We start from the raw sequence: 18,298 nt of genomic DNA, 5'->3' as shown, positions 1-18,298 counted from the left end.
AATAGCAAAGAGTCTCACTTTAAATTTCAATTAATAAACACAAGCTGTAATATTCTCATCCTTCTCTTTATCTGCAAAGCTTTCTGCTGCATCTTAAGGACAATGCTTGCTTCAATTTAGAATAAGTTGCTCCTCTACAACATAATGGCCCTACAGACAAATCAGAGATCCATCGGCGAAGAAAGGCACTAAATAATTTATAGCTTTAATCTGCTCACTGAGGTGTGTGGTCTTTGACAGTAATTATAAATGCAGGGAGAAATTATAGCTGAATACTTTAACTGCATTAGGAGTCGTCTGATGAACAACGTGATTGCCTGCTCATTTCCAACAATAGGGGGCAAGTTGGTGTCACAGCATTCAAATCACCACAGTGCCCATGTGCTTTTTCCCATTTACCATCAAATGTCAGTTGGCCGTTATAAAATAGAGATTTGATGGGTGGAGGTAATTGAGGACTTGATTGCTTGAAAAGAGATGAATTGCATAAAATGTTTATGAATTTAGAAGGCAATTATTTTTAATAGCCTAGAAATAATAGAGCTGGAGGAAATATGTTTAATTGTTATGATACCATCTTGCAGCAACAGCAACGGCGTTCGCGGGAAAGCAATAAAGTCTGACAAGGAGATGTATCTGCGAGGGGTATCTAAGAGTCACAAGGTAAGAGAGACAATGCAGTGTACAGTGCGAGGATGCTGGCCTTCGTCACTCTCAGCTTCTCCAGTCGGCTAAAAAGAGGAAGATGCTGTGAATGTGAAGACGAGATATTTGGGTTTTATGGGTCCATAATGTCTGAATGTTCTTCTGATAATTCCTCGGATGTTTGCTGGAGATAACTGTGTAATTTGGTACTAATTAAAGGGAAAATGTGATATTTCACTGAAAGAAAGGCTCACTTTAAACCAAGGTAAACATTAATTCATTATTCATCTATTATTGGAAATTTTATGTTCAATATATGTTGAATTGTGTGTTTGCCTCCAGACATATTTCACATTTTTGCATGTTCAGCTGAAGACTCTTCAGGATTCACTGGAAATTAGGTGCATTATTTTTGACTGGAAGCTTTTCTAGTCCCAAAGTACCTGATTCACTCTGGGGAAACTTTGTTGGAATTTACCAGGAAATTAGCTAATAATCTTATTGTCCAACAATGATCTCAGTGATGAGCAGGAAAGTCTCAAAAACAAACTCGAGCTGCTAACTTTTCAAGAGAAAATAAAGATAAACAAGCTGTTATCAAATGTTAACTCTTTATTTGAAGAAGTAAAAAAAGGTGCAGGTATCACAGGTATCATCTGTTTTGCTGTTATCCTTGTTGCATGAAACGCACTGTTTTTTTTGTCTTTTTCTTCTAAAATATATTTACATGTGAAGTATCCTAATCATTTTTGAGCCATGTACAGAATCCGAGTCTAAACTGGTGATTAAACATTTATTAAAGTGCTTTTTTTTTTCTCTTCTATCATTGCAACACAAAACATCTTTACATAGCAATACACTGTACAGGTCTGCGTGTGTGTTATCATGTGTCGGGCTACCTGTTTCAACAGCTGCACGTTTATGCAGGTGGACTGTATCACAGAAGTTGTAAAGTACAATTAGTTCATTATTTTGTCTTTGAAATACAATTGAAACTTGACATATCATACAAATAAATAGTAGTCATAGCCAGGGCTATTGCATGCAAACATCAGCAATTATGTTTCTTCAAGCAGTAATACATTTCATTACTGGTGATGCATTTGAGCAGGGTGCAAAAGTATCTCTTAGTGTTTCCTTATACAATTTCTAACCAGTGTGTCTTTGCTGTACTCCATGAAATGTTTTAAACGTCATAATGATGCACACTACACAATGCTAATTGAAAAATGGTTGAAATATTTGACCCGTGTAATAAAATAAAAAAGGAAAACAAAAGTGACAATAATATGAAAGACTACTCCTTGTCCATCTCCACGTATTGTGAATGGTTGTCGGGGGATTTGCTGTGAGTTTTACTCAAATGGAGTTTGACCGCGTGATTGCTGGCAAATGTCCGACAGCAGAGCTTACATTTGAACTTCGCGTCAATGTCCTCCTCCGTGACCAGAGCCTCTGTGGCTCGGATACCGAGGGCCTTCGACAGTTCTGCGTCCTCTACCTTCGTCTGGTGCTCTACCGGCATTTTGCACATGTCTTTGATTTGGAACCCGAGGTGGGATTCCAGGTGGGAAATGAATGTGCTCGGTGACCTAAACTGGGAAGCGCAGTCATTGCAGTAGAAGACCGGGTGGCCCGTGTCCATGTTCTTCAGAAATTTGGTCCCTCCGGTTTTCCGCAGTTGGTATTTTACATTTGCTAACCAATGGCTTATGGTGGTCATGGACAATCCAGTGAACTTGGAGATGTGCATCCGTTCCTGAGGGCCGAGGTCTGAGAGCAAGAACTTCCCCTCAGAGGTCTGGAAGAGGCTGGACGCGAACTGAGCTTGCAGGATGAGGAGATGGCGAGGATTCCAGTTTGACTGCCGACCTTTACGCTTGTGGACGGAGTACACCTCAGCGGACACGTCCTCAAAGCGCCGGACGTCCGATTCCAGTTTCATGGTCGGGATCCTCGACGGTATGGAGGGTTTTGGCGTCGTGGCTTTCGGAAGAACTTTAACCATGTCCGCGATGTCGGACAGAGCGTATTTCTGCGGCATCGGGGTGGAAGGCTGCAGCAGCGAGGAACTCTGCTTGCTGTGTTTAGATTTCGTCAGGTCTATCGGCTGGTCGTCGCTGACGTACAGAAAGGTGTTATTGGGCTCATTTCTCATAGCTTTTCCAAGCCTTAAAGCCGGCTTCTCACTGCGTCGGTTAATGTCAGCAAAAATAGACTTGGTGTGAGCAGATAGTTTATCTGCTCCTGAGTTATTGGGCTTATTTGCTTTGCCCAGATGATTGTTCAGAACTGACTGCAGTGCACTAAGAGGGTTTATGCCAAGTACAGCTGGAGTGTCACTGAGAGGCTCTGAAGTAGTGCTGCGTCCATTGCTGGCAGAGGGGCTCGGTGTCTTGCCTCTGTCAGAGAAATCTGGGCTCAACTTCCCTTTGATCGCTTCACTCCCTTCATTCACACAGTCTGCATCGAGCTTTGAAGAGGAAGAGGAATCATCCTGACAATCGCTGTCATCATTCTCCACCAGATCAAACTTAATATTCTGACTTTCTTTACCATCGCTAATGCCAACCTTTTCTTTTTTGATGTCCACATTTTGATGCTGTCCCTGGGGAGCCTCGACTCCCACAGCACCGTGGTATAACTTCCCCTTTGGGGCAATCGGCCTCAGCTTGTGGTTAAATGTCTGCTTAAGTTGAGCAGGGGGAGAGGCAGAGAGGGGGGCGCTTTTGATGATGCCGGAGAGCTGATAGGCAGCGTGAATGCTCGGATAGGCGCTCCAGCTTGGCGTCCCTGTTTGAGCTTTATTGATGGCAGAGGCCACTGTGTTGGCTAAAGATTTAAGGATGTCCCCTCCTCCTCCTGAGTCCTGTTCAAGATCCTCCTCACGGAGATAAGGGTACTTAAAAGCTCCATTGCCTGCCTTCTGATCCTCACTCTCTTGCTTGTCATCTTTAGCTTCAGCTTCTTCCATTTTGTCTGATGTACCTTCCCCCTGGCTATCCTTCTCACTGCTCCCGGGGGAAGGGTTTTTTGGAGACACCTTTTCTCCCTCAGTGTCACTGGCAGCAGGCTCAGCTAACACCTGGATCTTCTCTATGGCCAGGGGGTCGAGTGCTAACTGTTTACCCTTTTTAGAGGCTGAGTTTGTGACTTTGATGAAGTGTCCAGTAACCATCATATGCGTGGTGAGTTGCTGAAGGGTGTCATGGGAGCTTCCACACTCCATGCATTTAAGAATCTGAGACTTGCAGGTCTCAAACTGCCAAGTGTAACTGGCTCCGTTCTGATAGCCGTAGCGATTATTGTTAGCATTTGTCATGGCGGCGGCCCGTTGTGCCTCGGTGTAGCCGGACACACCGGTGGTTGAGTCGGGGGAGCAGGGTCTCACCGTTTCAAAGGCCCGTTTCTTTGCTGGTGGCAACAATTTGGGTGTGATTACTGGGATTGGCTCTTTTAAAGGCACTTTTTGGTAATGCTTAGTTTTAATCATGTGGACGCTCAAATCCTGGAGTGAGTCAAAAGAGTGGCCACAGAACATGCACTTCAAAACCTTCTGCGCGTCCTCTTTTCCTTCCATGTCTTGCAAATTTCGTTTCCTAGATTTAGAGGACGAGGCAGAGGAATTACTCTGTTTGTTGAGGTTGTTGTCCTGGTAGTGTCCACTCTTGTTCATGTGGACCGTCAGCTCCACCAGAGTGTCATAAGCAGCGCTACAATCCTTACAGCGAAAGCGGCTGGCTCCTGTGAACACCGAGCCGCAGGGTTTGGTGGTTTGCCTGTACAGGTGGACAGAGCTAAAGAGGTTAGGTTTGGATGCAGGCTTTGGGGAGAGTGTCTGCTGCAAGGTCTTAGAGAGCGCATCCTGGTGCCAGTCGAACTCACTCTTGGCGCTGCCGTTGGTGCTGTCACAGTTGGCTTTGCTGGTGTTTTTGTCCATTTTCAAGTCCATTCCTATCCCCGTCCAGTAGGAATCCGAGAGAAAGTTTGCATAGGCTGCCCTCATTTTCTCCAAGCTGCCGCCCGTCTCCTCTTTATGCTTGGAGCTGCGGCTTTCGTCATCCCGCTGGCTCTCAGGTGGCGAGGAGGTTTTGAAGTCGGAGAGTCTGTCACTGCTGTCGCTAAGGCGGGACTCCAGCTCTGCCTCTTGATTGGAAAGGACACTAATGGGAGAGTTCTGGTTGCTATAAGTGTTGGTGCTCTTGTTGTCGAGCTCTCTGTCCTCAGACACTTTGGGGCTGGTCTTCTCTGAGCATTCCTCTTCAGTCTGAGTGTCGTTCTCTCCGTCTTCCTCGGTGATGGCATCCTGAAGAGCGGCGTCTTCATCCGGCATGTACACTAGAAAAGGAAGACACAGGGAAATTAATGGCATTAAAACACATTGCGTAACAGCAGTTGAAAGAATTCGTCATTTCATTTCCAAAGTACAATATTTAGACACACAAGTAGGATTTTTTTGTGAGAAGTCACAGAAGCTATTTAAGACAACATAATGGCGGCTGCTCTGTGCCCTGGGAGGTTGGAGAGTATAGCTGGACATAATGTCTTTACTAACAGACTGCTGCTGGTGTAACAGCACCATGTGATTCACGACAGGCCATTGACTTAGTGCTGTGTCCAAGGTTTTTCTGGCCTCAAGTTGAGATGTTTACAACAATCACTGGCCACTGAGTGACAAAAGGAAATTGATTCTTCTGGGGCCCGTTAAGTGTTATTGTAAATGACCTGTTCCATGGTGATTATGGATGCCTCAAAACTGCAATGAAAATGTATGCCTTCTGTTCTTGATAACACCTCAGCCCGCCTGAAGCCACATGTGAGGAATGGCCTAACACAAACTCAGACATTTTAATATCCTGCATTGCTCTATCAATAAATTAAAAGGCCTGACTGAAAAGGATGAGAAAACATTACTTTAGAAGACATTTAGCCATTTAGCAAAATAAAAATATCTTTCCAATGCGAATGCTCGTGAAGATGTTGATCAAGCTGGTGGAAAAGCGGACTCAATTATCAGTGTTAAAACCAGAATATTTAAAAAACAAAAAACAAAAAAAAAAACGGCTGGCAATCTGTCACGTCATTAGATTTTCCCTGACAGTCTCATAAACAGCAATTACTTCTTTCATTATTCACCTGTTCATTCTCCCAACTCATAGAGCACAAACATTATTGCTTCAATTAACAGATAATTAAACAACAGTATTTCTAATTGACACATTTCCCATCATCCAATTAGTGGAAACTCTGACTCAGCATCGAGGGCTTTTCATGTGGCTGCAGGGTCTGCTTGACATAATATCAGCACAGCCACAGAAGATTAAAGTGTCCTCTCTGACAATAACTATTTCAGATTATTTAAAATCTAACCATCCGACAACCCACGCAACAATATCACAACCAATGTTTGCATATCTTTTGAAGACATCCTGCAATAAATGCAGTTTGTCAGTGTTGTCACATATCTGAGATATTTTCCGCCTCACAGTCATGCCGGAAAATGTGCATTTTGGGAGAGACGTGGCAGATGTGCTCTGAGTTAAATATGAATAGGACATAACAGCCCTGTCCAGGCACTTATGCATTTCACGTGGTTAATATTTCCTTTCTGAATAGAGGGCACTGCATGTGGGGACGGCTGAAGCCGAGCACTCAGGAGTCCCACACTGGGCGGCCCGTAGAGTGTCTTCCCTTCTTTGCCTTCTGAAAATAAGACTTTTTTTTATCAATATTTCACAAGTGCCTCCAGAGAAACCCCGGAGGTGAATTGCCTGCCAGCTAATGGATGGAGATGGAGATGGGATTCGGACTTTCAAAACAAACATGGAGAATGGGGCCTCGCGAACAAGAGCCGGCACACACACTCGCACCCAAGAGCCCCGATGTGCCGTGACCTTGATCCACCGCAAGAGGGATGTTTTGATTGGCCAACGGAGATCTGTGATGGCCTCCAAAACACCCTTGATGCTAAGGGAGAGAGTTGTCAGGAGCACAGAGGTATGTTTTATTTATAGTCTTATATATAGTATTCACAGCAAAGGAGAACACCAATGGCTATGACAAGCTCCCAGTTGATGTCCCCTCTCTTCAAAGTCGCCACTAAAACTGAAGGACTGGTGAGAAAGCACACCAAAGAGGGGGGAGATGAGCATTTTAGTCATCAGTCCAGTGATGGTTTAATAGAAATGGCTCATTCCTGGTATGTAAAAGCTATTTCCTGCATATTTTATGCAGCTTAAAACTCACCAACACAAGCAGCTCAGTTTCACCTACCCTATTTGTAAGATAAATGTGCTTTTCACAAAGAAGGGCTAAGTGCTGTTTTCCTGGAAATAACCACTTGCATGCACTGTAGTTATATCAGTTTTAATGTGAATGTTTGTGTCTTATCGTGGTATTTGAGGATGGAATTGACAGAGATTAACAGCTGCCCTTCCTGCTGTTCTATGCCTTTCTATCAGATGCCCCCGGTAGCAGACATCCAGAGGCACCAATTAACCTTCTGGCAGGGATCACTCCAAGATACCCGCATGTCTAACTCCGCTCCTCACACCGTTTGTAAATGCGCTCTGCCAGCTCTCGGCCTACCACAGCACTGCAGCCACGCCAAGCCGCATTACTCTTTAACACAAGATCAGATTCAAGGACAATGCCACGAAAACAGGCAAAAGGTCATCATGCCACGACAAACAAGTTTGTCGAGATTACAGATACACTGCCAGCATGCTCCATAAAACGTCTTTGTTCAATGTATAAGAACCGGTGTGTCGCTGTGTAAACCAAAAGCAAAGAACAGCAGGCCTGTTTTTTTTGCTTTTTTTTCACAACTTTTAAGAAAATAATAAATGTTGTCTCTGAGGCCAAGCAAGGCAACTCCCAGCCTAACTAGCCTCAGAAAACAAGAGGCTGGCATGCCTTGCCTGAGATTTAGCATGTCATAAACTGCTGTAAAGCCTCCAATCTGTGTCACTACAAATTTATATCTTCAGACAGAGATATGCAAAGGTCAAAAAACCTGAGGTGTCCATCATAAATCAGGCAGCTGAAGTGTTTATAACCTTTATCCGTTAGAACAGACTCTTGGCATAGCAGGGCCTGGATTTACAGAAGCAGCAGCCTGTTTCTGAGCCAAAAGGCCTTTTTTTCCCTCCTCACATCTAGAGAAACCAGCTAACTGCATAGGAAATAGTAGATTATATTTACTGCTACATTCACGGCAGCATGCTGTCCAGCTGGATCGGTGCAAAAGGCCCGCATGACAATATATTTACAACTCAGCTTTCAGCATCAGTATCTCCATCAGTCCCGTCTCCCTTGTGCGAGTGGGTCTGCTCAAAATGTGTCAATCACATTAGAAAAGTGCGTGTCAGCTGTAAAAGGGCGTTCTGTTTCCAGTGTTAACATGCCAGCAGAAACTTTTGTGAATTTGAGAACGTCAACGTTTATCCCTCGGAAGGTCAACATTTCCTTCATTAATCTGACAAGCCACAGAGAGTTAGCAGCCTGAGGAGCTTAGCTAATGGACAGCTGCAATACCCAGTGCAGGACTTTGTGAGTATCCGAGGTAACACTATCTTCAGAGAAGATTGGGTAATTCATAGGTGCCAGTGACAGGTCTGCACGTCTGTGCCACTTTCCCCAGCGCTCTCTGGTTGTCTCAAGCTACAGTTTTTGCTGCTCGCAAATCAATATCTCTTTTTACTTCTCATTGATTGCCTAGTGGTGGGACCAACCTAAGCAGGACTGTTATGACATTTCTAGATTTCCCCCTGTCCTTGGAACAATCAATTACACGCGCATGGCAATCAAAACCTCTTTGCAAAATGAACCTGCTCCATGACATTTTCATCTCCCGGATTTATGCCATGTAGAGAAAAAAAGGAGAGAGGAGGAGAAAAAAAAAAAAAAAAGGAGGCCTGCTGGATAGGCACGCTAACAACGCAGGTCAGGATCACTGAACAATCTCCAGGCTGTCTCAGGAACCATCATCTGCTTCTCCTTCCCGTTTCCACTCACATGCAAGCAAGGCGCCCAATTAATTGTGTCTGTACATTTAAAAACACTTAGTCACTCGCTCATCTGTTGTTATAAATAGGTGTGAAATGTCAGTCAAAAAGTACTCGGCGTACAAAACATAATTCCAAAGTTGTGACGCTCTTTTGTGCCTGCGATGTTGGAAAGAGGGTGGAGTGTTTATAAAAGTCACCATGATGTGATTTCCTCAGCGAGCTATCATTAGAACGAGACACACATGTCACAGGGTTTAATATTTGACAGTGATATCTGACTAAGTCAGTGAGCAGTGCACGTCAAGATCAAACGCATACATTGTCAGACATCCTGATGATAGTCTTGATGACACATCTGAAGTTGAGTCTGAACTGAATCACATGAGAAATGGCGAAGAGCTAATTCTGAGCCCCGGAGCCATCTGTAAAGATCTGTAAACACCTCTCTCTTCATTGTTCCCTGTCAGGAAACAGTCTCCCCGAGCCCAAGGACACTGCAGAGCAAAGAGAGAACAATCGCATCCCGGCTGCTCCCTTTGACAAAATTTATCTGGAGGTTAATTGATATCAGAGAACGAAACAGTTTTTGACTTGCGTTTGAATAGGAATGTGTCATTAGTTCCCATCTGACCCATTATTTCATTTCACCACTTTAAAGGACTCCGGTGATGCCCTTAGCAGACTTCAAAACTACGCAGACGCGCTGAAACCGAGTCTACATCACGCCGTGTTCAGCACCAAATGGTTATTAACAGTGCTGTGGTGCACATTCTGGTAAAAATAAAGAGGACAATCCATAGATTAGGCAATTAAAGTGGGTTTAAAAGCAGCCGTGAACCCCCACAAAGCGGTTTTGTTGGATCTTTCTGAGGCTTTGGCAACAAAACCATGAGACAGAAACACTCATGTTAATTTTTGTATGCATGAAGGAGATGTTACTTAAAGCGCATTACTTACTTCACTAAACACAAGCTATTCATGCAGATAAATGCCTTGCTTTCATACACCCTCAACTTTAATATTTAATAGTCTAATATAATCAAATAAAACCTTGCAGCTCAAAAAAGACATGGACAACTTGAGGACAGATTGTGAACACAGCAAACGGCGCAATGTGTTCAGATGGACCCAGAGCCAGATTAATATGATAGGATCGCAAATATGACACCATATCCTGCCATCTGGCTGTTCATTTGGGCAAAAATGATCACAATAATTATGGCAATTAATCAAAAATGTTTTCACAACCAACATTCTGTTAACTAAAAACACAGAGAACTTTGGAATGCACAAACAGCACACGAACAGACACGAAAACGCTGTGTGAAGGCGGCCGGTCTGAGCTGCCTTTCAGCGGGTTTGGTTTGAGTTATGGGGGGATTTTTTTATGTAATGATCCAAATGTGGGAATTTCTAAAAGTCTGTCCTTGCACGCCATGCGGATTGCTTATCATTACATTTACCGAGCCGCATCAGATGGCCCCCGCCTGAAGCTCCAGGAGCCCCTTCCCTCCGCGATGTCACCGAGCGACGCCGCTCCTTTTGATGCCTACTAGAAGCTTGTGCTCCGAGACGCATCAGTCGGCCCGCTGCCTAATTGGAAGCGAGCGGCGGGAGAGCTTTGCAATCTGCGCTCCAGCACCTAAGTCGTCGCTTTGAACGCGCCACAGCCGCCGCATCACATGCAGTTGCCTGGTGTTGCATCTCAGCAAAGGGTCCCCCATCAGCAGGGGGAGGAAAAACTCTACACACCCCATCCTGTCTCACAGAGCGGCAGCACAAAGCCAGGTGGACATCTGTGTGAAATACATTATTACAAGCATGGGAAGAGCATTTCTTAAAGGGTGGGCTCATCCAAATGGCCACTTTATTAGATACTCATGGAAAATCTGATGACACTGTTAGAGAGGTATTACTTCAACTCTATGTTTGGCTTGTTAGCATGCATGTTAGTAGCATATTGGCTCTTGCTTAGTCATTATAAAGCACTTATTAATCCCTTATTCTGGTCATTTGGGATTATTAAGATCATAATTCATACACAACAATGTCCTTACTTACTATCAATAAGCAGTAATTAGGATGGAAAACTCTTAGCTCATGGCTAACAAAGAGCTAATGCTACTACTGTGCATGCTAATAAGCAGCTAGTTAGCAGTGACTATGTGCATGTTAATATAAAGTTATGATGCAATAATATCCTTATTGCTGAGGTCGTGGTTTGCAGTGGTGATGAAGCGGCCTACATTAGAGCCCTGAGCTGAGTGAGGACATCTAACTGAGCTGAACCCTCTGCGAAGGTTTTCCCAAAACCTGATTATGACTTTCAGAAATGTGGAGTTTGTGGCAGATCTGTTGAACTGGGCTTGAATTACAGCACAGGTGCAGCTAATGAAGAGGCCGGGGAGTGCATGCAGACGTGCAGCTGCTTTCTTTACTTCAGCCTCTGACACGTTTCAAATGTGCAGTGGTGGGCAGTACCTGAAGTACATTTATATACTGCATATACTACTTTATATACTACTGTACTGCAATTAAGAGCAATTTTAGAAGTAGGTATTTCTACTTTGAGTATTTCCATTTTATGCTGCTTTACACTCTAATATTGTACTTTTTACTACATTTATTTGCCAGCTGTAGCTACAAGTTACTTTTTATATATAAAACATGATCGGTTTATAAAATATGATGCACTGCAGTTTATAATCTCCTGTGGTATTTTAAGCAGTAAAACCAACTACAACATTAAAGTGCAGCTAACACGTTAACGCAGCAATAATACAGTACAATCTTTACACATTCTGGAGTATTTTCGCAGACTCGTAAGTGGTCTGAGTACTTCCAACACTACTGCAAATCTGTGAGCACCAAACAAAATTCCACTCTTCTGAGGAGGCAGCAGATATCTGAAAAGCAGGGCAAATAAATCACGAGCTATCTGCATGGCTGGACGCCACTAGAGATAAGTGAGAAAAGGGTTTTTTGTTGCATTTTGGGTGAACAAGCCCTTTAAAATGTTGTGCTGCTTTGTCTAAGCAGTTGGACATATACTGTACGCGGCATGCCTGCTTCCTATTTGTCCTCTTCTGCTAACAAGGAAAGGTAAATATAAACAATTTGGCGAGCACGCAGGATAACGTTACAAGCGGAGAGGCTTAAAGGCCTCAGTGTATATTTGCGGGATGATCCTTTCTGCCCTGCCTGATGCAGAGTTCCAGTCGGTGGAGCAGAAGCAGGGCGGCTTCAGCTGCACTGTATTTTCCTGTAGAGCGGGAGGGGAGCAGCCTCGCGCCGCTCTGTCACTTGGTTTCTGAAGAGCCTGTGACACGGCTCTCCAGGAGCGACATGATGAGGTCTGATGGTTCCTTTCTGCAGAATAGCAGTTTACCCCTCATTCACCCTTATCAGAGAGTGAACCCATCATCTTACAGCGTGCCACTCAAACCGCTTCGCATATTGGAGCTGACCAGTCGAGCAAACAGGGCGGTACTAATAAAAGACCATCTTGCTTTGGTTCAAATTTCCCTGATTGAATGTCAGTCAGGAATGTTTGCGTGGCAGCAGGGAGGAAAGTGGGCCATCGTTTAAAGGACCACTGCCTCGCACACATAAGGCCTTTGTTCTAGTTTTATGAGATACTGAGTGAGAGGTATGATGGCCTACGCTCGGCTAACGCGCTGTTTGTTTTTCATGCCCACTAGCCCGACTAAATAAAGAGCTTTTCGATCCCAATTCAATCACTGTCTGATGTTTTGTAAACATTCGCTTCATCGTATGAATCTGTTCTATTTTGCATTTGAGGGGCGACACCAAGGATTTAATTATCTTTGATATTAAATCGGTGGTTTATTTCCTCGCGATGGCGTCCGCTACTTTCGTGACATGACGCTAAAGCGTCACAAAAAGCAGCGGACGGCGAGTCCCCTTCAGCCTTCGCTCCACGGGCCGTGTTCCATTTAGTCTTCCCCTGAGATTGGCAGACGTATACAGCACATACAGTCCCTGCATCATAAACTTTGCATGAACCCTAAACACTGGCCCTCCCAAACAACAACAGCACTCCATCAAGGTCAGGCCTTGATGGATCTGATAGTGCAGCTGGAGGAGACTGTGTGTATTCTATTAAAACAATCTGCATTTCACTAACTCTTCCCGCCCGCTCTGTCCCTGTATGGATCTTTCATTAGATTCTGGACGGGCTCCAGCCAAAGCTTTCCTTGTACAAGCAGTTTTATGCAGTTTTCAGCAAAGGGAGGCATTTTTTTACATTCCAAGTTCATTAATAGTAGATTGCCACTTTTTCCCTTCATTAAATACAATGAGGCTACAGAGTGAATTTGCAGCTGAAGCGTGGTACTGTCAGTTTCTAGTGGGACCAAAGGCTGCTTCATGGCAAGCATAAAGGGAGAGAAGCGAGCCCGCCAAACCTGGAGCTCTGTGGGACAAGACGAGCAACAGTAAGAGAGGCAGAAATGCTTCAAAACAGCCCTGCTCCCTCCTATTCAGATTCATTTTAATGGCAAATTTGTTGTCAAGTGTCCTCCACAAAATGATTAGGGCCCGCTGTTTTCTGAAAAGTGCAAACTTCTGGATTTGCCTGGTGCGCATTGTCACTTTGACAGCCCATTCTGAGAACAATGGCTGCCCAAATAGTGAAATGTGTTGGCACCCAATAGTTGAAAGTTTCCCCTCAAAACAGGCTTTCTGCTGTTTGTGGGTATTCTGCTGTGTTGATATCTCGATGTTGATTAGAATGAAAAAAGGAGCCAGTGAATTGGGCTCCCCGGAGCAGGCACATCAACCATTGTAAGAGATTGACAGTCACTCCATTGAGCCAATTATTTCTGTTCATAAGACCTGTTTCTATAAAAACTGGTTAAAGACTACAGTCATTGTTGGAGTGTCTGAATTAAACTACTGGTGGAATTTACAGAACACCAACGGCATTTAATAGCAGCACTGCCCACTTAGTGTTGCTTTCACTACGTGGAATAATTACAGACATAATATTGTTTCCATTAACGGTTAAAGATGAATTTCAGTAATTCTCAGAATGGATGCATAAAAGACAGATCGTGAGTCTCGACTAGGTGCGCGATCTTTAACTGTGGGTTCAATTTTTGGCAAATTATCCTCAAGTCACCTGCAATAAAAGAAACATAATGAAGGCAGATGCATCGCCCTGCATGAGGAGAATATACTGTATGTTCATTAATACCACACTGCAAACATATCAAAGCTGTTCAAATATTTCCACTGCAAAAGTCAGTGCAACAAAAATATTTTCTCTGTGCTATCTCCTCATTTAGCCCACGAGTCAGCGGCGTGACATTTGTAAGGTGTTCAGCTGTAATGGAGGAGGAGTAGGTGCCGACTGCAAGACGAGTGCAGAGCCTTTTTATTCATTGCATGGGAGAAAGTGGTTAATTTATTGAAAAGAAGGTAGGCGGACGGAGCAGCGGAACGGAACTGATACCCTGCGTGGCTGTAGGTTGTGCACCGAGGGGGAGGAGAGAGAGGGGTGGAGGAGGAGGGGGAGAAAAAAGGAGGTTGAGGGAGGCGGAGACCAGAGCGACAGAGGAACGGTTAATGGAAATGAGTGACAGGCTTTCAGAATGATTTACAACGGGTGGCGCTGCGGCAGAGCCAGCGCTTGATGGATGATCCTGAAAGACGGAGACGAACCATAAATCATGTCTTTGAATCATTGACAGAGATAAAGGAGGGGGAGAAAAAGCAATGGCATTGACGTTCATTCTTCCAATAATGTACATTGACGAGTTACACTACGGAGCCTTAATTAAAAAGTGAACACGGGTCTTCTCCCTCTCTCAACTCGCCCCCCTCCCCCTCCTCCTCCTCCTCCTCCTCCTCCTCACCCCCCCGCCGGCTACGCTCCTCTTTCCCTCTCCTCTCTATTGCGATATCAATGGTAATTAAAGATGCAGTATCCCCGGCCCCTGTCCCACAGCCACTTCCTCCAGCTTCCCACAGCAGCCAGATTAGATAAGTGCTCTGCTAAAAGATAATGTCACCCCTCAACAATATCAATGTGGCTCTGGCCCATTTGTTTCTACATCTGTAAACACACACGCATAAACCGAGATGAGCGGGAGACGGGGAGAAGGAGGCTAGCTTTATTTCTTTAAAGGAGAAAACAAATAGGAACTGCAGGCTTTTCTACACATGAATGGAATTAAAGCTAAACACGACCAGTCTTCAGTTACAGAGGTCACCGCGACGCTTTTAACCCATAAAGCAGCATTCAAAATTAAGCGTGAGAGGAATATTAGATTTTTTTTTTTTTATTCTTCCCACCTAAAAATTGTGTTGCTCCGTCTTGAGTGCAGATGGCACTTTGATAAACAGGAGGAGCCCTGTAGGAGCACAGAGCCCGAATGAGTGGCATTCCACATCAGCTGAGCTCCCTTAAAGTGCACACAATAGAGCAATGAGGTGAAAGTAATCCTAAACATCTGTCTTATGTGTCCTACACGCACAGGCTGTTTGTTCAAGTTCTAGGAAAGACATTAGCGCGAGGGGAGAGAGACGGCGAGCGAGGAGGATATATCAATTCATGCACTAGTTCTCCAAAGGGATTAAGCAGGGCCTCTGTTGTCTGCTCTGGCAAACAAAATGGAGAAGACTGCCCCACTAATGCAAATACCCCTTTTCATGACTGTAGCAAGCATGTGTTTAACTGAATACTTAACGCGACAGAATATCGCCATGATCGCTTTTAATTATTCAAACTTTATATTTGTTTTATGGCCCAGTTTGTGAGGCTTCTGCAGGAATCTCGGCACGACGCAAAACTGGCGACTCTTTGTTTCGGAGGGCAGGATTCTGTGTTTCTGGAGGCCTCGTGTGAGAAAAGACAAGTGATGAAAATCCTGCAGGGTTCATGCACCGTCCTGTTTGACGGCCACGCAGGGAGACCGGGGGCAGTCGGTCAGCCCGCTGCGTATGGGGATATTCACCGACACACACTGAAAGACACACAAAGCTGTCGCTCTCTCCATCCCTCTCCTGCTGTGAGAAGACATTTTGGCAAGCTAAAATGGAAATGAATACACAATGGTCATCTAGCATTGAAAAGCTGTGGCAGTAATATTGGTCAGGCAAAAGGCTGCCCTACCCAGTGTGTGTGCGTGCGTGTGTGTTCATGTGTGTGTGCATGTTTATGAATGATTCATGCTGCAGTGCAACACAAAAGCTCGCACTTTGAGAATCGCTCTCATTTGAAGGCTTGAAGTTGTTAATATCATGTTTGATCGCATCCTTGCATCAAAACACAGTTTGATGGACAAGGGAAATAATTACTTGTCATTCATGTGTCTGAGGTTCCTCTTCTCTCCTCTTTTGTTGCTGTTAAACATGTTCCTCTGTTAAACACTTTTCCCTCGCCAAACTCCGAGACGCTACGACTCAACTTTCAAGTCGCATTTTAAGACAAATATGAAACAACTGCGCTCGGTTCACAGAGGAGAAAAAGGAAGAAATCAGAAAGAGCGAAAGTGACTGTTGAGCCGAATGAATCAAAGGGTTTGAGTGTAATGAACTTCTCTGAGTCTCTGCCGTTAGCGGACAATAGCTCCCGTTGATCTTAAATGGTCTTAAAAGATGATCCATACAGTAATGAAGCCAGCTCTGCTGCTGGCCAGACGCCCGAAACAGGACATAATCAAAGTCACAGGGGAGACGCTGGAGCTACTGTTACCAAACAACATCCCCGCACTTACCCACTGCATCCGCTTTGAAAATCAAAAACAAGAGAAATCTGTTTGTGGTTACTCTGTAGATTCTGCATGCGAAATATTCAAATTCATAGCATGTGTTTCGGGGCCGTCAGCTGGGACCACAGAGCAGCAGGACGGCTTACGACCAACTGGGCCTTTTGGAAAAGCAGCGTGCGGTGTCCAAGGCCCACCCTCCTCCTGACTCTTCTGCCTGGACCACCCTGCTCGCCGCGTTACACGACATGACAGGACGATGCTGCTCAGTCCTTGGACCCATCGCATTGTTTTTCTTGGACCATGGTGAAAGCAAATAGCAGCTAAAGGGCCCCGGCGCTCGCAGTAAAAACCAAAAACCCGTGCAGTCATTCATCAAAGCCCAGACAACTCGCTTCTCCCCCACCAACTACCAACCCCCCCAAGGCACGGCCATCTCCCCCCACTCTGGGTTTTAACTAGGACTCCAAATAATTCCAGAAATGACAAATGATACTTATATCTCTGGCCTGTGCCGAATCAATAAGCATGCAGAACAACTATCCATCTTGAGAGGTATCGACAGACGCGGCTCGACATCGGCGGAGAAGCGCTTGGTGGCTTTATTCAGGGTTGGGATGGGAGGGACGGAGGAGAGCGGGAGAAACAGTGCGCTTACTTTTAAATTACAATAAACCACCCAACACTGTCAACGATCAGAAAGCTTTTAGAGGAACTGCAGCATCCGGGGGTTTTTCCTCAAAGGCACGTGAGGGGGGAGGAGGAGGAGGAGGCCGACCGGCCATTTGTGAAAATATGCATCGTGAACTGGGACGGGGGTTATTTTGACAGAAGCACCTGCACATGTTTACATGGCAGTTGTGTGCTGGGTATGAGCTGATGGGTGGCGATACGGCCCCTCTCTGGTCCCCCGGCTGGATCGGAGCAGCTGACAGATAGCACTTCAGAGCAGCTTTAGCTGCAGCTCCCCTTGAGGGGCTGTGATTGATGACTCGCACTGCCACCTAGATCCATTTTCTCCTCCAATCTGACTCCTCACAGGTAGAGTGGAGTCCTGCTCTCCCCCCCCACCCACCCACCCCCGCCCACCCCCAACCTCTCTCTCTCTCTCTCTCTCTCTCTCTCTCTCTCTCTCTCTCTCTCTCTCTCTCTCTCTCTCTCTCTCTCTCTCTCTCTCTCTCTCTCTCTCTCATCTCCCTTCAAATTCAAGTGGGCTCATTTTTGCAAAGGAGTTTACCAACAGAGCGACATCAAAACATCCACTTTGAACAAATTAAAAACAGAATCGCACAGAGGAAATAATTTGAACTAAATGCCTCGCGAAGCCATTTTGATCCTGAACATTAGAGATCAGAAAAGTTAAAGGAAAAAACACACAAAAAAAAGGACGAGATGTTTGCAGGCATAATGTCATTAGCAGGGAAAATGTTAAGACCCAGGACCCCTGCAGGTCTGAAGGCATTTAAGAACAGTTAGCTTAGCCATCTGGTAGACAATTACACAGGAACAAACACACCGCCTCAGCAAATAAAGCTTGGCTCATCAATCACCAGAATGGCCAGAAGTTGGCCTGTTATTCCCTCTGATTTAATAACCCGACGAACTGCAGCGTTATCCACCACAAGTCCTCAACATCCCAACATTTACCAACAGCAATGTGTGGCAGAGAAGCTCAAAGTGTGAATAACACGCAGCGGCAAATTGCTTTTTTAATTTAACATTTACGATATATTTAATCAAATGTAGATGTTATGAAACATCTCCGTGCTTAACCAAAGAATGAAAAAAAAACACAAAGTTGATTGCGTCTCTAAAATTGTACTGTAATTTCCACCAGGCTGCCAATATAAATGGAAGTGAAAAAGAAGTGCAAGGTTAAAAGTAAAAACATTTAAAACATTCACTCTTTCC

The 18,298-nt window shown here is 44.8% G+C and overlaps 1 protein-coding gene across 1 annotated transcript in view; it reads right to left on the bottom strand.

Moving 5' to 3' along the window:
* Positions 1–1,245: 1,245 nt before the first annotated feature.
* The window catches only part of LOC139334872 (teashirt homolog 2), a 98,534-nt gene continuing 81,481 nt past the window's right edge, over positions 1,246–18,298 (bottom strand). Inside the window, exon 3 of the mRNA XM_070968107.1 lies at positions 1,246–4,983. Coding sequence (XP_070824208.1) covers positions 1,943–4,983 — 3,041 coding nt within the window. The 3' untranslated portion in view covers positions 1,246–1,942. The remainder of the gene's footprint in view (positions 4,984–18,298) is intronic.

The sequence above is a fragment of the Chaetodon trifascialis genome, chromosome 8 (genome assembly GCF_039877785.1).
Source record: "Chaetodon trifascialis isolate fChaTrf1 chromosome 8, fChaTrf1.hap1, whole genome shotgun sequence".
In the NCBI taxonomy this organism is placed as follows: domain Eukaryota; kingdom Metazoa; phylum Chordata; class Actinopteri; order Chaetodontiformes; family Chaetodontidae; genus Chaetodon; species Chaetodon trifascialis.
The sequence above is the reverse complement of the archived record's forward strand: the minus strand, read 5'-3'. Positions and strand labels throughout refer to the sequence as shown.